The following is a 25,802-nucleotide window of genomic DNA, read 5'->3' as shown; positions in this document are numbered from 1 at the left end:
AGAATTGACTCATTGAGGCCCATCTGGTAACCTAGGGGATTCAAACAGCCTATTGTGAGTGCTTTAAAAGGCTGTGTGTCTCTCTCTCTCTCGCGCGCGCGCACACACACACACACACACACACACACACACACACACACACACACACACACACGTTTAGTGGCTGAGGTTTACCAACTCAAGGCTTGTATTGCCAAAACCTGGAAAAAAAATGACAGCATCCATGTATGGAAATCAATAATCAGACAACTTATTGTTTTTTCTATTAATTATTTATTTTTAATTGTCTCAGCGTTAATATTCCAGTGTTTTAGGACTTCACTAGCTGTAAAAAGGATCCATGTAATAATCAATAAAGGGAAAAAAAAAAAAAAAAAAAAACAATGGAGAGAGCTTTAACTAGTAGTGGAGTTTCAGTGTACTGTATACTTATGGTGAGTGATACTTGTGCATCATGACGTACAACAACTGCTTTTGACTTAAACTTACCCAGTCATATGTAGTCAAAAGTATGACACATTTTTGTGATCTTGAATAACAATAACAATCAGATTCACATCGTTTGACATACAAATGCAACTTTACACCCATAAGCACCAACTCGCTCACACACAAGCACACAGTAATGGAGGGGCTGGTGGAGTGCTTCATCACAGGCGTGCATCTGGAGTTTTGAGGCTGTCTAAGTGCTGCTGTGCAGGCTCTAGTCATACTCCAAGGAAAGTCACAGCTGTGTCCCTCTCCTCCACCAGTTCAGCTGCAGTGGCATCCATCTTTGATTTGGAAAAATCATTGATTGCCAGACTGTCCACGATTTTCCAGGTCTTGTTCTGAAAAAAAGAAGTACCTTCAGTTTTGTTCTTTGATCTATAATGTTTCTAGAAATCCCCAAAATTTTATTTAATGCAAACTTTAATTTAAAAAGAAACAAACAAAACAAAATCAAAACAACAAAAACCCTATTCAATATAAAATCCACATCCAAAAAAAGACAATGGAGGGTAATGCTAGTCTTAAGCTGCACTGAAAAGATGATGCTAGCTGCTAGAAGAATGGAGACAAAGTGAGATCGAGGCTTACCTGGATCTGGACAGGGAATGAGTAGATTAGGTCTTCAGGGACTCCATAGGAGTTGCCAGTTGAGTAAACACCCATAGAGGTAAACTCACCCTTAAAAAGGAAAAAACCTCATTAAAAGTGAATTTAAAATAAAATGCAGCCTTTCCAAATACTTTGCATCACTGACAATAGAACCATATGTAACCTGTCAGAAATCTGAAGCCGTTTTCACACCCGCAGCATTTAGTCCATTTAAATCAAACTCTGGTTTGTTTTACCCCTCTGGTGAGGTTCATGTGTGTTGGTTAAAACACAGTAATGGCACTCAGGTGTGGACCAAAACAACTGCACCACAACCTTTTGGAGGAAGTGGTCTTGATACGGTTCCAAGTGAACTCCAGAGCAGTTCGTTTATGGTGTGAACCTGAGCTGACCACGACAAAAAACAAACAACGACTACTTGTTTGTCCAAGTTTGAGCTTTTTTAAAAACAACCCCCCCCCCCCCCCCCCTCTCCCACACACACACCTTAGTGAGGACCCTCATTGACATAATGCTTTCCCTAGCCCCTTACCCTAACCATCAAAAATGAATGCCTAATCCTAACCCTTATCCTAAACCTAACCATAACCTAATTGTTACCCTGACACTAAAACCACATTTTGAGCCTCAAACATGCCTTTAAATATGTGAGGACCGGGTTGTGTGTCCTCACAAGTGACTGCTGGTTCTCACAAGTATAGTAGAATGCAGATTTCGGTCGAACGAACGACAGACAGGTACTACAGATGTGCAAAGGTCTGTGCAGACTAGTAACCATCTGTGAAATGAATGCAAAGTGTGTCCAGAACACAGGACATTCTTTCTGCATTTACTTGCCGCAGACACATCTGGCCAGTGACCAGACTGAATACTCAGTGGTTTGTAGTGATGCATTTTGGTGTCCTTGGAGTTCTCTTGTATCTTTTTCTAGTGTTTTGATTTGTTTTCACACAGGAAAAAAATCCAAGTTTATAAACTCAATCGTTCTGCTACGATGAAGGAAGTATAAATAAATGAAAAATAATCTAATTTGCTACAGTGCATCTTGAGTATAGGATCTTGTTAGATTTAGGAACCTACAGTTTGTCAAAATAGTTGCAAATTAATATCAATGGTGCAAAGGGGGCATCATCCTAACATGTCAAAAATAATGGTGGTCACCAGTGCTACCCCTCAGTGTTCTAGCAGATGCACCTATGGTGTAAACTTGAAAATCTTCGGTGAGGACCTTTGACCTTGAGTTTTAAACTCATCTGAGATTTTTAGTAGATGCACCTATGGTATCAATATGAAAAGCCTACATCACCCCATTCCAGTTATTGCATTCACAAACTTGAATGTCCATGCCACTGTCTGCCCAATGACAATACCCCAGCAGGCTTTTACAGCTGAGGGGTAAAAAGTGCAAAATGGATCTTTAAACGTCAGAATAATTACTTCTTATCAGAACAGTGCAACATGCAAAAATTCCCAAATGACCAATATAACAAACAGATGTAGGATTTACCTCATGGGTGCCTGACCAGATGTCTCTCATGTGGTCACAGATGGCCTTGGCTGCAGACATGGCACTAGAAAGTTTCCTGGCCTTGATGACTGCAGCACCTCTCTGTTGCACAGTCTGCAAAGTAAGAACATGGGCCATTAAATGAAAATGCAGGAGTGTTATTGAGCTCTGTGACTAGGTTTGATTTTGAGAATCAGTTCTCTTTATCAACTGGACTCATGTAAATGCTGCCCCTGCCTACTACTACTATACTTACTGTCCCCCAAATATCTGCTTTACATGTGCTGCACACTGCAAGCAACAAGGTATAATCGTGTTCTCCCTTTGTTCATAAGTGGCAGATTGACACAAGGACCGGTACACTGTTTGTAGCGATGCAGAGATTGTTGTAATGAAGAGAGCTGATCATGACAGTGAAGCTGTCAGGTAAGGACAGGAACATAGGGTATTGCTACAAAATGTGTGAAGAATAAGATTAGAGACAAGCACCTTCTAGGTAAGGGTTGTTTCAGGCATACCTACCTGAAAGAACCCAGGATAGACCCAACAAATATGACTTGGAGGTTTTGGAAACACACCCTGAGGATTTTTGACCATTCTGCAAATCTTTGAGGTTTTTGGTTCCCCAAAAAAAAAAAAAAAAAAAAAAAAAAAACCAACCACATGTTTTTGAATGTCTTCCAGAAAATATTTTGCTTGAAGGAAAATTACATGTTTGCTAGCAGAAAAGGGGCCTCATACAAGTGCTTATAGTTTGTCTTTAGAGCAAGCTCAAGGCTGACTTCTCTGTAGTCATTATCACTTAAATTTAGTCAGTGGTGCTCAAGGCTCCAAAATAAATGTGGCATTTGAAAAACTGAACTCCAAACCTATAACCACATAAAATTAGACTGTTTGCCTATACAGATGAATAATTTTGCAGTTCAAATAGACTTGGAAAACAGGTGAGTATATCAGCTCAGCCTAAAAAAGGGACTTCATGTCTTACTGACATCTGCCCGCATGAACAGTGACCGGAAAACTGACTATTGTGCAAATTTAAAAAAAAAGAAAAAAAAAAAAAAAAAAGAGCATTGTTAAACCACAAATGTAACCACTAATGTTCAGAACCATTAATCTTATTAGGAGTGTCAGGATGAAGAAAAGATAGAACAATGAAGTAAAATATGAGGATTATATTATAGGCCTTTTCTCAAGCACAGCCAAAAGCATCCGAGTGCGAGTACACTCCAGCTATAAAATATCATGCTTTCATCTAGAAATCAATAACTCACAGTAATGAAATCGCCTTTAAGCCAATCATCATCCTTGATTGCATCAAAGCAGGTCAGCTCACTGCCGGACATGTTGACCTTGCAGTGGTGAACATCTGGGTATTGTGTGGAGGAGTGGTTCCCCCAGATGATCACATTCTTCACCTGAGTGGCTGGAATACCACAGCGCATTGCCACCTACAGGATACGAAGAAAAGCCAGGTTTGCAGTCAGCCAAGATTAACAATGTGGCTGCCAAACGTCTGAGACCACCATCAGAAAGTGAAAGAAGTGAGAGGACTGTACCTGAGAGCGAGCCCGGTTGTGGTCCAGACGGGTGAGGCAGGAAAAGTTCTCTTTGGGGATAGAGGGAGCAGACTTTGCTGCAACCAGACAGTTGGTGTTGGCAGGGTTTCCCACAACCAGCACCTGAACACACATAAACCAATTTAAAAACATATGCCATGCAGATTTTATGTCTTATTACTATCATGAGTAAATCGAGCAAACTTGTATTATGCAACACCGAGAAGGGAAAAATGTTTTGGCATCAGGAAATACTTCATTAGGATTTTGCCATTTTTCCCAGAAGCACAAAATGTTTAGGAAACATTTCTATTTGGCAGAGGCTGAGAAGTTTCTTTCAAATTTGCTCACTTGACAGGAAGGGAGTGTTTTACATCAGAAAATATGCTTCTAATTACCTTCACAGTCTTCTTGGCATACTTATCCAGGGCAGCTCCCTGGCTCTTAAAGATGGCCACATTCGCTTTAAGGAGGTCCTTCCTCTCCATACCCTCCTTTCTGGGCATTGAGCCCACCAAGATGGCTGCATCCAGGTCCTTGAAGGCTACCTCCTCTTTGTCAGTGGGTATGATCTCTGTAGAAGGAGAAAATTAATTGACAATAGGTTTTTAGTACTTTACTCTTTGGCAATTTGTCAACTTTGAACCTTGAGAGGGATTATTAAGTTCATAGTGGAATTTGTTCCTGAAGGGAAGCAGTCAAATCAAATGTGACAATTGGAAAAAAATGAATTCCTTTTAAATTAATGGCACATCAGATCTTTACTGCAATATGGGAACATGGTGTCAGCTCCTGATAAAAGTTGCATGAGTAAAAGTTGCTCACACACACACTCCCTAAAACTGTTATAACAAAAGAACATGAGGTCCACAGGAAGTCCTTCCTGTTTGTGTTGTGCATCTGACATTTACCGTGTTGACTCTTTAATTGTTTGAGACAAAGCATCACTCTAAAGTGCAGTCATAAGATTTAGAAAAATGGTGACCAGTTTGATGAGAACTGCATTTATCTTTGTCTTGATGTGCATGAGGTGTTGTCTTTGCATCGTGGCTGGCTAATACAGGGGCCTCTTTCAGCCCCCGTGCAAACAAAAGCAAAGGACAGCACCATTGCAAAGTAAAAATTCCAGGTCACAATGGAGATGGCACATAGTGGCGCCTCATGACTGAGTCCATGACAGCAGGAACGAAACACACAAACAAACAAAAAACAAACAAAAAACTGGGTCCATACAAGAAAACGAGCCCATTTGTGCAAACCAAATCTTTAAAGCATTCAAGAAAAACCACCACCTCCAACAAAAATGGTGTAGGTTCCTCTTATTAGCTAACATCTGCTCATGGATCATATTTTGGGATATGTAGGTATAGAAGGAAAGGTGGATTAAAACATTTACAAGGTGATCCCTCTGCCAAAAAAATAATAATAATAATAAATAAAAAAATCCACACACATGAAGAAATGGTATCTGTATAAATGGAAATAAAAACAAAAAAATAAAAACACCATTGTTTGCCTCCAGCAAGGCATTCTTTTTCATGAACGATGGGAAGATTGAGCGTGAGTTGGAACAGCAGATCTCATTTGTCATATGGTCGTTTAAGAATTTATTTAAGTGTATTGAAGTATCACAGGCAGTTCTATTATTAACAATAGAAAAGGCTGAAAGCAAAGAAAAGAAAAAAACAAAAAAGATAATTTAGCTACTTCTGCTCTCAAATATCCCACTTGTCAAAAAAAGAAAAAATGCCTATACAAAAAAAACTAAACAAAAGAACACCCAAAAACAACACCACAAAAAAAAAAAAAAAAAAAAAAAAAAAAAAAAACCCACACACTGGCATTGCTCAATTATTAAAGGACTACCTTTCAGAAGTGGAAGGGCACAGTCCTGCAGCTCCATGACTACACCTTCCAGGACCGGCAGCATGGGGGTGATGTCCAACAGGAGCAAAATGATTGGCTGCCAGAAGAAAAAGGAAATAACTGAATTTAAATGCAATTGCATAATAACCCCTGTATACAATTACATGTCAGCGGGAGACTTAGTTCTCTGCGACAGCATGGGAAGGCCTAAGCCATGTACCAATTGGATCAAGTGCTCTTGGCACAAGATCCGCTTCATTGACTTCAAGGACAGTCCAGGTTGATCTGGGCGGTCATAAATAAGCTAGTGTAACCTGATCAATTTCCAAAGGAACAACATACAGTATGTGCAATGTCATCCCAGATATGACCTGGAAAATTTGTGACAGTCCCAGCTGTCAGTTTTATGGGTGCGCCTGGTGACAGGCAGAAGGAACTGAGTGTTTAACAAGCGCAGGGCAAAACCCTTCTTTACCTGGTCTTGGCCAAACACATCTCCTTTGGCAATGCTGAACAACAGGGAATAGGCAATCTGCCCAGCAGCACCGGTCACCAGAACTCTAATAGGCTCAGCCTGCAAGACACAAGGTGAAGAAATCTGCTGTTAACAATCACAGTATTGAATTCTCTCATAAGACAAGCATGAAAGTTTAACTGGAGCTGCACGTGGGCTGGGTGTCCATTCTTGTCTAAAAGATTTAGTAAAGCAGGGGGTGAGTTCAAAAATAGCCCTGTGCCTGCAGACACGATTTAGGGTTGCATAACAAATGAGTATATACTTGGGGGATCAGGTTCATCGCCATCTTTGACACTTATTCGATAGCATCAATTTAAAATAACCAAAATAAGAAAAGTGTCACGTGACTTTGACACGAAAGGAGACTTTTTAAATAAAGTCAACTTTTGAGTCCTCTGGTTGGCTGCGTCATGCCGTGAGCTAGAAACAACGTATACCTTACTTTGTGAATTTCCTGCATTAGCAGGGTGAATATCAGTTTAATCTCCAGTGCAGAAAAAAATAAGTTAACCAACATATTTACTGTATCTACTCACCATACTGCCAAGACAAGCAAGACGTCCCTCACGTTTCTCTGTTTCTCCCACTTGTCGCTCAAGCCAGAGGTCACTCGTATTTAAGCTCTTTTGATTACGACACTTACAATCGCCAAACGGCAGCTTGAGGATCCATGTAGTTGTAGTTTTCATCGTTTGTGTAGTCTTTTAGGTATTTTTCAAATGCTACATAAATAAGCCAGCTTCAACAAGAAAGGTATTAGCAAGCAAATAAACAATCCTACAGACTGCAGTACCGTTACCAATGCTATAAAAAAGGCTCCTCCATGATATCGATATTTACTGTGCTAGCTGGTTAGCATAGCCTTGGAAGATTCGCTTACCGTTGCTTAGCGACCTTGCTAGTAGCGTGAGTGCAGTTTGTCATTAGCTTAGCAAACAGATGCACAGACAAACAGATGGTGCATTTAATTTGGCAGAGCAGTGAGATGATCAGGTGAGACTATCTTTATATATCGAGGTATAGTACAGTTCGTACAAGTCTACGTTAATGCTAGTTGCTATCTATCTGTAGTGAACAGTCAGTATGAAAGTTTTGTAGTAGCTATTAAGTTTAAGAAAACGCTGAAGTCAATCGGGTGGAGAAAGAACAGACACTGCTGCAGCCCTCGTCAATGAGATAATTGAGGTGAGTTGTTAATAACCTGCTTCTTTCGATATCCCCGTGTCCTTCATGGCGGCGGTGTTATGGACCATTCTACAATTGCAGGATATTTTCTGTTGTCTCACGTGAATTTGAAAACAATTCATGCACAAAATACTAGAACATTTATTTGTTGTGTAAAATTAAACCTGCACTGGGACAAAATGTAAACCTAGTAGTTGAAAAAGTGGTCCCAAAATATTTAAAATGCAAAACAGCCTCCCCCCCGCATGTCAACTAACAGTAAAATACTTAAAATACGTTATAAATCTTTTGTTGTTATTGTTTTTCTGTGTTTGTTGACATATTTCTCCTATAATACAGCAATAACTCAGAACAATAATTATCCTCTGCAAATTTTGTCCCACCGTATATGCACAACCCTGATACTGAAACCTATTCAGTCTGGGAAGGGAAAAGACAGAACCGTCCCGAAAAAAGACGAAATGGCACGATTGAGTTGTGTGTTAACAATATGGGTCAACTAAAAGTCAGACCTCTTTGATACATTTAGCATTTTTCCCTTGTAGTATGTTCTGACTAGACTGAGTCAATGCAACCTTGTTACCCGTGTAACCAAAATAAAATTAATTAATTTAGGTTTCCTTCCTTTTATACATTTATCCTTGACTGTCACAGTGCATTAGGTTCCAGAGCTCACATCTGTCAATTACCTGTTTTGCGCCACTATGTTAAATACATATAAAGCGAAGCATAACAAAGTAATATTTTATTGAGAAAAACATTTCTGTTTACCTGAACATTTTTTTTCTAATCTACAAATTCAAACTCATATATCCATTCTGCATACAAGTGTTTAATCTGTTGCCTTTGTAATGAATAGTATTTTTAAGATTTCAAAATAAATGCTGAAATTCCTAATAAGGGTTGACTACTGAAAGGTTGGTTAAGATAGATTTTAAGTTGCTTAAGTTAACATAAATTAAGTCTTAATTTAATGAGTATTTAGTATGAGGGTGACTATCTTTAATCTAATGGTCAAAGATTTATTGAATAATACTTTTAAAATCAACGTTTCCAGACTGAAGTATTGGCAGCAGGGTTGTGCCAAGCATAGCATACAGTAACTAAAATATCTTATAAAAAGTGTATTTTTGATTTTGAAGTTGGACAGATACATTTTTTTTAACAATTTTTTTGTTTTTTTAAATATATAACAGAAATTTATAAAATGAAAGGTTGCATTTTTTTAAGCATAAATTGTTCTTCAGTTGTAGTTGTGCTAACACAATAATCTTAATAGTTCTTTATGTAAATTCTTTTTGTAGTTTTTTGCCTTTAAAGTAATCGTCTGGACCTATCATAGCCAAGGTATGACAGAGTGAAGTATTTTTTAAAGGAAAGTCTTTAAATGTGTCTTTATTTGCCCATTATTGTTAAATTGTGCTTGAATATAAGTTATGATCTGTTTTAAACGAGTCCTCTCCTGTTGTGAGTCTCCTCACCTGTACTTCCTCAGGAAGGGAAGTGTTTCTTTCTGCTATCTTGTTTTAAGTTGATCGGTTGGTTGAACGTGAGCATCAATATTTTATGGCTTCATTACAGGCTCATTACATGACTTGAACAAAAAGCAAATGAGATACTGTTACACCTGAATGGTATCAGACTTACTCCAGACTAAACCGAATACCAATTACATTCACAGCCCCTGTTTTTAGACACTTTGCTAGTAAATGAGTCATATCAAAAAATGATATATATATTTAAACTGTTCAGTTCAATTCAGTTTTATTTTTTCCCTAATCGCTTTTTGACGCAATACCAGGTTGGACCTGTTTTACCTTCAGAATTGCCTTAATTCTTGATTTTCTCCATTGGCTGCACATCCATGATGTCATGCTCCCATTCCACACCAATCCAAAAGTGGTGTTTTGGCTTAGATCCAGTCCAAACACCACTGTGTTTTATGAACTACATCTCAAGATTTGATGGCTGTGGAGAACATTTGAGTTAAGTGAACTCACTGTTATGCTCAGGAAACCAGTGTATTCAGAAGTTGGGTACAATGCTCAGGTAGGATGTGGTGTTTACTCAGTGTCCAAGGGCATGTGCAAAGAAAATATTCCCATTATCCCATAACACCATTAACTCTGGAGCACCCATGGGGTCAGATCCGACCCTATGGGTTCTCCAGGGTTAAAGCACCACCAGCAGCCTGAACTGGTGATATGAGGTGGTTTGTATTTTATTTTCAGCAAGTTCTGATCACACTGTCCAAATGTTGAAACAGAAATTAAGACTCATCAACCCATGCAGTGTTTTACAAACCCTATATTATCCAATTTTGTGATTCTGTAGGAATAAATCACCTTTCTACCGCATTCTGATGCATGGTCTGAACTTCAGGAGATCAGCCATTGTCTATGTCTAAACGGACTGAGTTGTTGCCGTGTGATTAGCGGATTAGATATTTTGGGCAAATGAGAAGTTGAACATGTGTATCTAATAAAGTGACTAGTGAGTGTATATTATTCTGATTGAGGTATTGATAGTTTGAGCACATTTGTTTTGGTTCGTTTTTTGATATTTGGGATTGTTTTGGTTATTTGTAGATAGGAGTAGGCGTATTTGGACGTGTAAGGGATGACAAAGTGGCTTACTGATGTCAAAAGCTTTAGGACATCACAGTTTCCCCCCCTTTTTTTAAATTGAAATTGAAGCAATTCAAGTTAAGTTATCATCTGTCTGTATAATGGCAGTGTGACCACTACACTCGCTGATGTATTATTAAACTAGTGCTGTAGTCTGTGCTGTTGTGAATTGTGAGAAAAGGTAAAGCAACAAAGGATAGACTTTCAGGTCAGGACTTTATCCTAAACCAAGACTAGAAAAACAGTAGGTTTCAAATGATTTCTCCAGACTTAAACTCCATCGAGCTGGTTTGGGAACTGGACAGAAGGTTTTGAGTAAGTAAACTACAACTGCAACAAAGCACTGGAACAAACACAGCAGGAGTTTTATCCACATTAGAGACAGACTGCAATGAGTAGACGTGTTTGGCTGATGAATGAATGGATAAATTTGTCCAGCACCAATCAATAACATCTCAGATACGTGGACATATTCTTTATCCATACTTCTGTGGCAAAATTGTTTTTATCATCTTATAGGAATTGGAAGTGAAAAGCGATCTTATACTCCTCATACCAATTTACTGTCTTAAAGATACATTTTTGTAATTATTATTCCATTGCAATAATGTTTGATTGCACACAGCTGCAGACTAAAGTTTGCAAAGCTGAAATCTTGCTTGACAGCGGTCTAGCGACTGATGGACAAGGGTCAAAATAATTAATCAAATTACATTCACATATTTTCCTCAGTCCAAAAGTGTCTGTAAAGCCTAAGGCACAAGATTAACCCAAACCACCACCAATTCTCTATCCAAAGCCTAAATCTGCCCCATCTGCTAGTGACAGAGGCCTACACCAATGCTTCTCTTCTCAAAAGGCTCTGAATTTGATAGCCTGATTCATAGCTGTTTGAAGCAGCTGCTGCAACCTGGCAGTGCTCCTCTGAGGTGCAGGAAGATTTTTACCCCTCTGCGTGAAAGGTACTTGTGTCTTTGAATGATATCGGAAAGGGACAAACAGGTTTTCACAGCTTTGTGTAGGGCTGCTGTTTAAACACAATGTCTGCATAGTATTATGTTAGTTTTTTAAGAAGTGAGATATTGTATGGTCTACTTATTTACATATAGTTTTTTTTTTCTTCACTTGCCTCCCATTTTATAACATGAAGGAGTGAGATTTCTGGGGGGGATATATATGCCACTGTACCTGAGATGGAGCCAGGATGCACTGTGCTTTAAGTTAAACCACGAACCCAAAGATGGCAACTTTTCATGGCAACCATATTCCTGTTTGTTAACTGTATAAGCTTTATAAATAAAAGCAAAGCTAATAATGCAAATTTGTTGTGAATTAATAAGTTAATACAAGTATTTTACCTCTCAGTGGATTGATTGATGGATTTCCCCCTCTTACAGATGCCCATTAGAACTCAGAAACGGTTCATTTGATGTATGAAAAACATTAAATCTTGATGGATTCAGGTTGGACTCATTAAAAAGACACAAATATCATTTTCACAAAGTGAAAGTTTTTTGACTGAATATGGTTCATAGTTATAATTAAAAGCATAGTTAAAAGTTTTCGTCAAAATGTGGTATTTGCAGCTGACTTTTAAATCAAAACTCTGAGCATAACCTGCTTCAGTCTAGTCTGTGTCCAGCATAAGTTACCGTATCACTTCTGACCCAATGAAAACTTTGATTTTAAGCCCAATATACCCCGTTAAGCCATTAATATCATGCGTTCCACTCCATACCTCTGTGCGATCAGGTGATTTTAATATTGTTTAATATTAGAGATAATTAATTTTTATGTGAATTAGGTCAAAATCACACTGTTACTGAAATTTGTCAGCATTGCCTTGTTGTATTTCTTTTACCTGCTTGATTTAGAAGTAACTCCATATTTTGCTAACTCAGTGATAATGTTGTTTACAGGATATTCACCTGCCTTTCAGCTAACCTACAGCCTCAAACTTGTTGACCCACTGAAATCATCCAAAATCCCCCAAAAGTTTATAATGACATGCCACGTGACCGTGATGACTGCGCATATTCAGAGGAGTTTGTTGTTGCTGTCACTCCCGTGTTTATTACCATGGCAGTCTCCACAGTCAGGTTGACATGAGGGGATTAGCATACTTTTCTTTGTTAAAAGGAAATCGGAATGAAACCAAGAAAAGCAGCAGCACACATGATAATATCTGGTGCCAGTTTATTTGCAGAGCAGCCTGATGTTCTGTGTTTGTGTGTGTGCGTGTGCGCCAGGTGAAACCGGAGCACCGAAAGAAAAATAGAGGTGTGAAAGTTTCCCCATGCACAAATCTTAAACCACAAAAACACACTCACACATGTGCAGTGTGATCACTCTCAGTGATGTCTAGATTTTATGAACATATATGTCCACACATACAAAGTACATTTCAAAATCTGGATAAGTGCTTGTCAGCATTTCCTTTGTCCACTCGATCACCTCCTCTTTTTTTGTTCCCTCACCTGTTCACCTCCCTCATCTCCACCCGCTCTGTCCTCTTCTACTTTATCTCCCCTTATTCTGCTCCTCCACTTGTCCCCGCATAGTACACCTGAGTGACCCTGTTACATGGGAGGCTGATAGCCAGCACACCCACCGGCCTCTATATCACCCTCTTATCTGCGCTGCTAGACCAAATAGCCCTCACAGTGAACCGCCAGACACCATGAGATAGTGGGCTGCATTCACACGAGTGCACATGCACACATACGCAGCAGATAACTACATCACTGTCACTGTTATCTCTCATCATATTCAATTTCTGTATCCTCGTGCCATCACCTTGCTTACTTGTTGGCATATCTGTCTCCGCAGTGTCATGTCTCTGTCTTAGATTAATTGACGAAGCTTTAGATCAGATGCAGCAGATGATGTTTGTTCCATTATTTATCTACACACTGTAATGCATGCAGGTGCTGTGTTGTTTGAACTTGTGTGGCCCCATCCTGTTGGGATATTATTTGCAGTAACCATAATAATTCACTAGATGTCAGTATATGGCTACAGTTTACCTGTAAGTCATAGATGACTCTTCACGCAGCACTTGGAAAAAGCTGCTGATGGATTTGTATTGAAGACTATCCAAAAGCACTTGTTGCTGCAGCAGGCTGGCAGCAGAATGGGAACAGCTGTCAGTTTTACTGGAATTTGACATGAAAAGGGATTCAGACCTTTTTTAATCTAGACCCACGCCGTAACACGGCACTGCTCAGTTGTCTTAAACATGAAAACCATTTTTGCAACAGTGCATTGTCTAAACCTATTCCAAAAAATATACAAGGAAAGTTTAGGAAAGTTAGCAGTCACGTGTGCTTTAAGCAAGAAGGTGTGGATTAAAAAAAAAAATCGTGGGGTCAGTTTGCACAACATACACATACCAATTATACACAATTATATACACAAATTATACAAGACACATTCAATGCATCATTTAAACCCATATGATGAAATACAATTTAAAATGTGAAGTAAAACAAGTAAGGACAATTAAGAAAAAAAGTGAAAATGGCAATTATTTAATGATATACTGGGGTTGTTAGCACTGTATAAGAAGAGCATACGTTTGTGAAAAGGGGTACATGGAAATGGTGTTAGTGAGGTAGATTACCTAATGTAGAATGTATTACCTAATGTCTAAGCAAGGATTGTGGGACATAAAATATTAAAAGTCTGGTAACATTGCACATAAAGGCAAACAGAGAGAGACAAATGGTTAAAAAGAAGCTGGGTAAAGGTCATGTGTGAATGCTCGAATTCTACACCCAGATTTGTTCTCAACTTTTTTTTTTTTTAAAATTGTGTAGTTTTTACTAAAAGTTCAACCTAACATTCCACATACGATTTATGCTTTAGCTTTAAAAGTAAAAAAAACAACAACAGTCTTTTGTTTTGTGATAAATAAAATAGAGTGGATCAGATCTTCTGAATCACTGATAATTAACGTTCTTCCCCTGACTCCACTGATTTTAATCTTTTATTTACAATAAAAAAATTATCCTAATTGAATTTTAATTAAATGGTCGTAAATATAATAGTACCAGCAAATTTTTTAATTCCCCTACACAAAAATCATTTATGTTAACTTCATATTTCCCTCCCATTATCTGCACCTGAACTGCTGTAGGTCCGGGCCTATATATTTTCAAATAAAAGCTAAATCGGTGTGTAAAAACATTTGATTTATGTGAAATTAATACAAAACAAATATTTAGAAACCCCCCTCCCAACTTTAAAGATTTGGTGCACTTGCAAAACTAATATGAGATGTAGAGGAAATGTCACCATACTAAACTACATGTTTGGTATAAGTAAACATGTATGTTCAGGTTTGGGTTACTTTATTTGTTCCCTTTGGATTTGGTCTGCAGTCATCCATCCTCACATATGCGCTCCCAAAAACAAAAATGATCATAATTTTGGGCTTCATCTAACCCACAAAGTAACATCTATAATTTTCTAATTTGTGTGTTTGAGGTGTTGTTCTGAGGTTCTTAAATCTTGCCCTGACAAATGTCAGTTCTTGCATAATTTAGACTAAAACTTAAAAAAAAACCTGAGCTATAGCTAAACATTTTCTAACTAAACTGAAATGGGCAAAACAGCTTTAAGTGGAAACTTACAGAAAGGTCTGACTTGAAAACAAAACTAATCAAAAATACAAGACTGTCATAACTTTGCTTACCTATGTACTGATATTTCTTGAGCTGGTTGCTTTCACTGTCTGTGATTGAAACCTGAGAAGCACTCTGATTATGTTGGCATGCTGTGAAAATGATGATGGTGATGATGATGATGATGATGATGATGATGATGATGATATAAAAAAACAACAACTAAGCCCTCAATCAATAAGAACACAGACCTCTGCAAACACACTAACGTAACTTTTTGGCACTGATGCAGAACTATTCAATTAAATCTCATAATGTACACACACCGAGCCATCCTCAGAGGTGTGTTTCTTCCTGTGAGCAAGCCTCACTCACACTCTGCCAATCTCCCTTCCTCTTTCTCCCAGAGGTGTTTGCATAAGGAAATGGTCCGTGAAATGGGTTTGATGGAATCAAACTCTATATTAAGACAAATACATATTTCACAGCAATTGATGGACTGATTGATGGGGCTCTGTCTTCATTTCCTCAGAGAAGATCTTTATCAGAAACAGTAATATGAAGGATCATGGCTCGGCTTGTTTCGGAGGGGAGAGTTGTTCACTTGTCGTGTTATGACTTTGAATGATTCTTGCTAGAAGTGTCTGTAGGTGTATTTATGTGCTTCCAGAGCACCTTTTCTCTTTACCATGCCCACAAGGGGGCACTAAACTGCCACATGTTGTGCATTGGGTCCTCACTGAAAACTTATTCCCTGTTCTCTCTGCTGTTGACGGCAACCAACGCATGGAAAACTCACTGAAGGATGACCAGAAATGCTGCAGCAACAATATCCTGGACCCACAGCCAGTTGACGTGGTGGCAAGCTCGCACAGGAGAGGACAGAGTGGAATGTGGTTCACATTTGTTTTTATCAATGCAACTGTTGTTTTAGCATAACAAGTCTGGCTCACAAACCCCCCTCTGACCCACCCCAGCAAGCCCACTCGCACCACCTTTCATTAACTTCAAAATCCAAATCCATCCAACTGGACCAGCGATGGCAACTTGCTGCCGATGCTGGCGGTCACACCCCTCTGCACAGCCATAATGGGCCGTGGCACAATTGGGGGCCACGTAACCGACAGCATTCCAGGTCCTTCCAAGAGGCCAGTTGCCTGCAGGTTACCAGCAACACCGCCTGTCCCTGTTTGTCTGCTCTTTCTAAAAGGAAAGAATGTTTTCCCCCACAACATGGCTGTGTGGGGATTAAGGCCCATTCTGAGTGGCCCCGGGTCGTGCAGCAGATGTTAGCCAGGATAGCACTCGTTGCCGTGCCGACAGTGAGCCGGCGGGATCGTCCCACCCAGACGACGTTAAGCCTATGGGCATGCATGGGAGAGAAGGGGGTGAAGGGAAGGTTCTGTCACACATTATAGAGAATGGCGTTGGGAAACTTGTTTCCACAGTCACATGATTCATCTGCACTGTTTCACATACAGTGTAGAAAAATATTGGCACTCCTCAAAGAGCTTTTGATCTTCCCCTCAAGGAAAATCACAAGTAAAGCGAAAAAAATATTGTTTATTCTGTTAAATAATTATTTTAAATAGGATTGTATTTACTCAGTCTGGTTTTAAGTTGATTGGACAGCTAATGACTAATTTCACTTTCCACCAATCACAGTTGTGACTTCACCTGTAAAGCAAACTGGCTGAAGCAAATCTATTAGGTTTTTATATGCCACAGGAAGTCCATGACATTGGATGACTTCAAATGATGAAAGGTAAAATTACTGGTAGTGACACAAAGTGGAGGCGAAGTAGTAGTAGTAGTAGTAGTAGTAGTAGTAGTAGTAGTAGTATAGTATAATTATTTTACCAATCATGGGTACGTATATAGCCTTTCTTTAGCCTGGCACGCATAAAGCTGAAAAGTTGTGGATGGCAAGGTTTGTGTTTTGGATGCTTTTGAGTGACATGGAACATCTAGACCATAAGTGTCAAACTCTGGCCCAGCCTAATTATATTTGGCCTGCAAAGCCATACCAAATTACTATTAGAACTGGCCTACTGGTATTATACAGCTAATATATATATTGTTTAGTATTAAGCTTTGCTTGTTCCATATTCAGTTTTTCAGCAACACTTGTTTGAGTCCATAAGAAAAGATTCATTCTTATATCTGGAGGAAGATTTTTTTTTCAATAAATATTAATGTTAGCCCGCGACTTTGTTCCAGTTTTGCATTTTGGCCCACTGTGTATTTGAGTTTGACACCCCTGATCTAGACAATAATTTAGCTGCTTAGTGAGTGGGTATTATATTATAGGTGTCTACCAGGAGCATGATGGCAAATACTTAAATTGTACTTATGCAAATAATAATGGCCCTATAGTTAAAAGTCCAACTTGTTAAAGACTGTTAAAGGAGTTGAGACTTAAGGCTTTTGCTAGTGTTCTTTTTCACTTACCCACATAATGATGAGCAATTACTAAATGTACAGATGGCATTATAGGTAATGGAAACATGGGGGGGGGGGGGGGGGGGTTTAAAACAGGATGAAAAAATGGTTGACAGTCAGCTGTAGCTATTCAACTAATTGTGGTAAACTTTGAATTGTAGGTGTGTCAAAGTTTGTATAGCTGTTTGATGTGAAAGATGAGCTGTTTTCTTGAAGTCAGACAGGGCTAACTGCAGGGTGAATGTGTTTAACACGGGGCCCTGTTCAGCCCCTGTGCTACTCTTAACTGTCAAGCTCAATGGAAACAGGATACAGGGCCTGACAAGACATGACTTGACCCAACGATCCTGCATGTACAACAGAAATGAGTGCTGTAAAATTTCCCTTTATATAAAAGCTCCCAGGCCTCAGGTAGAGGACCTGAGCTTGAAGTATAACTGAACCTGTAAGACTCCATGTGTGTGTCAAAGGGAAGTAAAGATAGGTCATGATTCTAAAAGAACACAACACTGAAATGTGTGTGCGTGCGCACGCGTGTGTGTGCATGTGTGTCATGGGGTGCAGGCCATGCCATTCAGTCCCATAATGACTGTACTCTTGGAGGAGTGTTGGGCAGGACAGTGCTGTTTTTACGCATGGCTGGATGCTTGGGCTCTCAGACAGATGGAGAATAGCCAAGTGTGTGTGTGTGTGTGTGTGTGTGTGTGTGCATACTTGTGTGTGCACTGTTGTCTTATTTTGTACTCTGATTTTAAACCTCCTCACCAGTTTCACTGACCTCTTTACTGCAGGCAGCAAATTATCAGACTCTGTAATGATGGAAAGCTGAAAATGCGTCAGAAAACCGTAGCGATACAAAGGCCAAACTTTACCTGGGGTTTTTGTTTATTATACAAACCCTTTGTAACCAAGGTAATGGCTTTTATGCATATGCATAAATGCATGCAGTTTTTGGAGATTTTAACATTTCGTCTAGCAGATAATGGTGAACAGGTATAGAAAGAAATTAAGAAACTGGTTTCCACTTAGGGCTGCTCGATTATGGTCTAAATAATCCTTACTGATTAGATTCATTAGATTGAATAGATTCATATCAAAAACATTATATTGCTTGACAGGGGATGGGCACTTTCACCAGAGATGCTTGCCTGGAAAAGAACCAAAGATAGCACCCCACCCCTAACTGCTTGGAAGTGACTGCAGATAGCTGGCAGACCTTTAGCGTTACCTGCTGCAGTTTTCACTTTGTCTCATTTCTGTTTATTGTTCTTGACTTTTTGACAGCTATACTCTGCTTTGGCTTTGCATGTTTCTTATGTTTGCACAGTAGCAACTAATGTTGAAGTTCCACAACACCTGGTAGTTTGTAGTATTCTTCTATTATTTTTGTTTTTCTGTTGACGCCAGAGCATTAGATTCTATTGGGCACCTTTAAAGTCAAGGCAAACTGTACTATATATAGTCTAAGAAAAAAGCTAGGTAGCATGGTCATTTAAAAAGTAACCTAGTTACTCTTTATATATTCAGAAATATTTGGTTAAAAAGTTATTCTTTTTTCATTTGTAGTTTTTATGAAATTGTTAAGTTTGATTAACCACTCAAGTGATATTCCTGTTACCTAAACAACAGCAAGAAATCCACTGATGAGGACCTATACTTTTCCTACTGCTGTTTCATATTTATATTAGTACTGTGTTGATTTGTTGGCCTTCGTGACTTCGGTCATACCATTATGCCAAGATTTTATAGTTAAACTTCACAGGCAATTTGTTTTCCTTTACCAAATACTTGGTAAATATGATTTTAACACCATCTTTGACTAAATTCCTTCAGAATCTATGAATTGGACAAGCTGAATAAAGTTTGATTATTACAGCTGCTGTCATAGAATTGGTTTTAATCTGTAGATTATGTTCATTGCAGTCTCCACATAGACCCTGCAGTGATGCTCATGACAGACAACTGCCAGCTAAAGAGAAGAAGAGTTGGGAGTCGATGCGAGAAAGGATTTTATTTCCTCTTCTAAGTTGACGGCAGCGGTGGGAGAACAGAGATAGGACACCAGTGTCCATCTCTGAGGTCACAGCAAAGAGAACAAACCTCTTGCTCTGAGTGTCATCGACGTCCGACCGCTCTGCGCCATGTCAACCTGTCAGAAAGACAGATGGACAGAGGGAGGCACTGCCTGCTGAGAGGTGTCCAAGGTGTCATGGCCTCGTCTGGGAGGTGACAGACAGCGTGTGTGTGAGTGTGTGACGGCGAAATAAGACCGCTGAGAAGTCTAGGGGACGTTCATTGTGACCTTTCATTTTGCCTCGGTCTATCTCTCTCAGTGCTTCTGACAACAACCTTAAAAGGCCCTGGTCTTCCTGAGACCTTGACAGGTGTGTATGTGTGTACCTGAGTGCGCATATGTGGTTAAGTACACAACAGGGAAGTTTCAGCTAAGGTCAATGTTTTCTGGATGTGCGCACAGACTCAAAAACAAAGCTAACGCCTTTCTTGGTCTTGAAACTTTGCAAAGGTGCATTATACATCGACCATTCAAATCAAAAACTAGTTTCTCTGTATTGAAATTGGTTTGTGCTTACTGGTATTAAGGTGCTTACACCTGCGTGTGAGAAGAAAAAGTAGTTAAGTGGCCAATCACTTTTAATTAGTGGATGTACACTTGTTAACGCAAATATCTAGTCAGCCAATTAGATGACGACAAGTCTGTGCATTTAGGCACATGGACGCGGTCTTTTAAAGTTTAAAGTGAGCATGAGAATGAAGAAGACAGGTGACTGAAGTGACTTTGAGTGGTTGTTGGTGCCAGATGGAAAATGTTATGATGTCGGGGATCATTTCTTGGCACTCTTTAATGTTCACAGCATACCTGAGTATTGTTGCTGACCATGTCCATCCCTTTATGACCACAGGGTACCCAACTTTTTTTGTTTGTTTTTTAACATGATAATAAGTTAACTAGTCCCCAAAAGCCTCCACAGCCACCCAATCTCTGTAACAACAGAGCACCTTTGGGTAGACAGGGAGGACTGACATCATAGATGTGCAGCCAACAGATCTGCAGCAGCTGGTGATATTATCATGTCAATATGGAGCAAAATAATTTCTACAGTAGTGTAGTTGTGGCAATCACTATGAAGTGCACATTGTACTGGTTACCAGCATTGCTGTCGGCTTTATGTTAATACTTAAGAACTTAATATTTAAGCAAGAATGATCTTCTGTGTCCTGATTATGAGAGGGATTTGCATCTATGTGCAGGAGTGTACTTTTTATTATTAACTGATAATTTTGGGCAGGTAATTTGCTTCATAAATGAATGAAAAAGTAAGACACTTTTTCATGTTTGAGCTGCATGTTTTGTGTTTTTATGAATGTGTCTGTGCACATTTAGTGTATGTGTGTGTGTGTTTGTGTGTTTGCTGTTTATGGTCAGAAGGTGAGGGGCAAACAACGGGGCACCAGACAGCTTTAAAAGAAGAAAATCCAACAACATAAACAAAACCACGGTCAGTGTGACATGCGTCACCTTCTCTGTGACAGGGGACAGACACCAGAGAGGCTCCTAGTCCCCGAGAATCTCTTTGAAGCCGAGCAATTGTGCCGGTGGCTTGGAAGTATTGCCTTTCCTGGCCTTAGGTGTTGCTTTAGGGCAGAACACTCAGCTTTTAGTGAAACACTTGCCTGGATTAGAACTATTAGCTGAACAGGAATGAAAGACCACCACCATCAAGTTTTTTTTAATCCTGGCTAAATGTAGAAATTTTTGCTTGTTCAAACATTTTATTGGCTTCAAGGTGGAAGTCTCACTCTCTTTTGCTAGGAGACCACATTTTCTGCCCAATCAGTTGCACATTTTCCACCAAACATCTCTTTCTCTCTGTCTCTCATCACCACTCTTAGTCATTACTGGTACTTGTTTGTGTTTCTGCTCCAGGCGTTGGGTAAATACCTCTGCTGGAAAAAAGGTTTTCCCCTCATTCCCACCTTCCTCCCTCCATTACCTCCTCTAATGATGTTTACGCGTGTGCTTAGAAGAGCCTCCACACATCTTTCTGTCTCCCCGTTCTTGTCCTTTCCCTCCTTTTCTTGTACTTACACACAAAAGCACAGGCACACAGAGAGTCCGAAAGATTGTGTAAGGAGAAAGATTTTGTCTGTATTTTATTTTTGTTTATATTATTTAACAGTCTCTCAATCTTTTGCAAATCATAACAAAAAAGAAAAGGGAGGATGAAATATAAATCAAAAAACAAATATTTTCAAATGCCTATAAAAATAGATGTGCACATGAGGAAACAGCTGATAAAGACAAGAAAAAAAACATGTCCTCTTTGGCTTCGAAATTAGAAATGCATACCTTGTGAAATAATTGCTTAGTGGCCACTTATGTAAAAGTCGTTGTAACATGTCTTAAAAAAAATTTATTAAAGAAATCTATAGTTGGCAGATTAGGGCCTCCACAAACAGAAATGTAAATCTTGAGTTGTAGATCTCATAAGACTCCTAAGTGGCTGATATTCATGTCCCATGCAAAGATGCCTTTTTCTCTCCACCTTAACTTGTCATATCACAAGATGTGGCATTTTTCTTTGCTATCTTTTATGTTGTTAAAATAGAAGTGAAGATCATGGGACCACTAACCCTCATAACTTCCTAAAAACAGTTTTCATCACTCAGATTTTTCTCCTGTGGTTGTATTTTATCTGGCTATTCTCAAGTGTTGATACGGAGAGGTTCAAAGCCCTTGAAGGTAAAATTCTTTAATGCCAAAGATGACAGTTGGATGATGCGAGTCATTTCCCCCAAAAAGCCTGTTATGAAAGCAAAAAGGTTTCATAACAGCCCAGCCAAGAAATATCATACTCCATACTGCTCGTTATTTAAGGCTCTGTTTGCACATGGTAAGCCTCATTTATAGTTCCTAACACAGAGTTAACAGTGTTTTTTTTCCCTTTTTTCCACTGACTAATATACTTAATTTTTTTTATTCTGTTTTTGTATATTTGTGTGCGTCTCCACTTTGTTTCCCTCTGAACTTTTCAACTCCTCACCTCACCTCCTCACGCCCTCCAAACCTGAACTAGTGCTTCAAGCGATCACCTGGTTTCTTCTGCGCACAACAGTAGACATGTGCTTCTAGACACAAACCCTCTTGACAGTGTCGTTGCCCAGAGGTCATGTAATGATTCGTTTTCCAAAAAATGGACAGATATTCGGATTCATGCAGAGCTACTGTACCTGCCGCCTGTTTTGAATAGTATTACCTTTGCATCATTTTGTTCCAGCTGTCCATCACTTCTATTCTTCTTCTGCTGTCAGTTCAATGGGCTCCTGTGGGACTCTGTATAAAAGGTTTCCAGCCTGCTGCCTGGCGCCACTTTGCCCACTCTCTGCTCTTCTCTGTCAAACCGTCTTTCTTGTAATGGGACAGCTGAGAACATACACTGTACTTGTGGTTGTTGGTGCATGGTTAAGTACATACATTCGCCACAAGGCTTCACACCCTTCACTTTGTCCCCTCTTTATCTCCCCTCAGTGGGTGGAGTTCTGTAATGCCTTAGGTCTTTAATGAAACCTCAGAACTAGAGTGTTTGAAAGACTGGTAGGACAGATATGCTGACAAGAATATGACTAGAGCCCTGGGGCCCAACAGTAACAACTAAAGGCTATAATATTTATTACGCCACCATATAAGTTATAAAAGATGGATGTAGCCACCATGGAGGTATCAGTTGGTTAGTAAAGTGTTTTATGACTATTCAGAGGTGGGGCTCTGAGGCTTTTAAGGTAGCAGTGATTAAACCTTAACTATGGAACTTGGCTCCATTATTAAGTGTTTTACTTAACTGAACTGAAATAAAAAAGGTAGTTAAGAAATTGGTCTACAATTAGCTATGAAACCAGGTCTAAGTTCAGATTTGGGAGACAGACACTGTCTCTACTTTTAAGATTAGGCTTAAAGCTTTCCTTTCTGATAAAGCTTATAGTTAGGGCAGGATCAGGTGACTGAACCCTCTCTGGATTATGCTCGGATAGGTTTAGCTGCTGTGTGGCTTCCCATGATGTACTGAGCATTTCTTCTTCAGTCACCTTTTTCACTTACTATCTGTTTACATACCATTCTGCTTTTAATTATTACTTATTATTAAACTCTATTTCTTCCATAGTCAGTTTTTGTCCTTTCTCTCTCTGCTCTCCTCTCTTTCCTCTCACCCATAACTAGTCAGCCTACTGTCACCTCGTGCATACTCATGGAGAAATAAATATTATGCCTGTTTTTAGACTGTATAGACTGTCAACCTGTCCAGGGTGTACCTCTCCTTTCGCCCTTTGACAGCAGGGATAGGCTCGGTTGGGAGCTGCTATCATAGCGACTTTTCATAAAAGTTTGCACAAGACTCGTCCATCATCTTATCTCCATCCCTTCTGTATATGGGCATGTAATAGTGTGTACATTCGAGCTCTTTGACTGCTTGCATTCTTTGTTTTGTGCTCATTGTTATCATTATTATATAAACACATTGGTTTCAAATTCTGCCCTCCTTCCTTTACTTTGGTACAACACTGAGAGCTTGAGGCCTTGCACCTCAAGGGTATGGTGAAGATAAGAGCTCATGTGAGTCTTTGTGCATCCTTTCATATGTATGCAAATATATGCATGTGTACATTTCCTTAGGAATCAAAAGATAGGAGAATATGCGCCAACCATAATATATATCCCTTTCCATGCATACGCATGTTCTGGAGTGCTGTGTGAGTTCACGTATCAGAAATTTGAGAGATTGGAGTGTACACAACGTAGGACTGATCTGAGTGCCTGAGTGTGTCCGCTGAATACATGAGTGCGGGTGTCGATGCAGTCAGTGACTGAGACTTGACAGAAACTCTGACCTTAGGTTTGAAAATACTGTATTTACACACTGCCCCACTACCCCAACTATCTTTCTCTGGGTGTGTACCTTTTGGTCTGTCTTTGTATGTTCTTCATGTTTGCCAAGTTTCTCTCCAAGAGCCTAAACAAAACAAGCCAGCAGCTGAGGGTGTATGTAGGAGATAAAACTTGTGGGGGAAAAAAAGTCATAAAATTTGAAACAGTGTCCTTTGAGAGCGACAAGACAAAGAATGAGGTGAGTCGAAATTGCCAGGAAGAGAGTGAACGCTTGCAGACAGGGTCAGAAAGCTTAATGCATTTCTAATAGGAGGTACCTCGGAAAAACTAGACTAGAAAGTGTGGGGGGAAAAAGATAAAAGACAAGGGACAAGTAGGTAGAGGGATGATAAGTGAAGGTACATGAGGAAAACAGGAGGGGGAAAGTGACAGACAAATTCGCACAGAGCCAGGTAGGTGAGAAGGGAACTGCGGTATGTGTGTGATGTTTAGTGAAGGTTTGTGTGTGTGTGTGTGTTGTAGGGCAGCGGAATGAGGCAAGGCTGTGATGGCCTTGTGTCAGTCACCCCATGGCAGCTCTTTAACCCCGTAATTTATCACATCAGTCTTCTTGCAATGATGGGGCCAGTGCACCGGGTGACAGAAATGCCTCTGGCATTTTCATCTGTCAGTTAGAAAGAAGCTTGGGGGAGAAGAAAACAAGAGTACACACCTGTAGGAGAGGATTCTTGAGATGTTATGTCACAAAACGAAGGCAGGCTTACCGACTGAGTCTCATTCTGATTGCAGTGGCTTGAGATCTGGACCACAACCTTAATAGACCCTCGATTTATTGGAAATTTTTAACATCTCTTGTGAATATAGACAGTCTAGAAATGACAGTCTAGAAATAGACATGGCTACTGAATTCCTGTTATGAGACCTTGAGCATTTTGTGTAACATTTTTGTGTTGTGAAACCAGATTTAATAAGCAAGCAGTGGCTCAAACTGTGAATCTGGACGCTCATACATTGGTTAATCCTTCTTCCTGGCTCTTAACACTTACCATAATTTACAAAATGAGCTTCACGTTTTATTTAAAATCACACTAGCAATTAAACCCATAAGGTTGTCAGGAAACTTTACTAAGGGAGCAAGGGAGGTGAGGGTTGTTGCCATGAACTTCTCTACAACAGAACTTCATGCCATTTTGGTGCAACCACCAAAGGTTCACCTCCGCTGACCATTAAAAAGAATGCAGCTTTAAAGCAACGCAGGTTAGTGAGGTTAATTATTGTAATTGTAAACAAGAAGTTAAGAAAATTGCCCCACAAAAAAATTGAGATCTTTCCACATGCATGGAGGTCAATATGTGTTTTTTGTTTGTTGGATCCTTTGTTGGATGTTTGGTGTCATCCAAAGAAATGTGTTTTCCTCCAAAAGAATACCAGGATTACAATAAAAAAAATGTTAATGTTTTATTTAAGAAGAG

General features: G+C 39.4%; 2 protein-coding genes across 4 annotated transcripts in view; one reads left to right on the top strand and one right to left on the bottom strand.

Moving 5' to 3' along the window:
• Window positions 1-250: 250 nt before the first annotated feature.
• Window positions 251-7,258, bottom strand: mdh1ab (malate dehydrogenase 1Ab, NAD (soluble)). The gene is made up of 9 exons (XM_085427317.1): window positions 7,087-7,258; window positions 6,509-6,607; window positions 6,034-6,130; window positions 4,566-4,741; window positions 4,168-4,290; window positions 3,883-4,059; window positions 2,609-2,722; window positions 1,081-1,170; window positions 251-830 (listed from the first exon to the last, which is right to left on the bottom strand). Exons 1-9 carry the CDS (start codon window positions 7,237-7,239, stop codon window positions 708-710), a joined length of 1,152 nt encoding a protein of 383 aa, XP_085283443.1. The 5' UTR covers window positions 7,240-7,258; the 3' UTR covers window positions 251-707.
• A 273-nt stretch (window positions 7,259-7,531) lies between these two features.
• Window positions 7,532-25,802, top strand: part of wdpcp (WD repeat containing planar cell polarity effector) — an 88,586-nt gene continuing 70,315 nt past the window's right edge. For all 3 annotated transcript variants that reach the window (XM_085427314.1, XM_085427313.1, XM_085427315.1), the window contains exon 1: window positions 7,532-7,735. The gene's annotated coding sequence lies outside the window, so the exon portion shown is untranslated. The remainder of the gene's footprint in view (window positions 7,736-25,802) is intronic.

This window comes from Rhamphochromis longiceps, linkage group LG13 (assembly GCF_057381845.1).
Source record: "Rhamphochromis longiceps isolate RC_006_pf linkage group LG13, R_longiceps_female_GT1.1, whole genome shotgun sequence".
In the NCBI taxonomy this organism is placed as follows: Eukaryota; Metazoa; Chordata; class Actinopteri; order Cichliformes; family Cichlidae; genus Rhamphochromis; species Rhamphochromis longiceps.
Note: the sequence above shows the minus strand (reverse complement) of the source record. Positions and strands in the feature narration are given on the sequence as shown.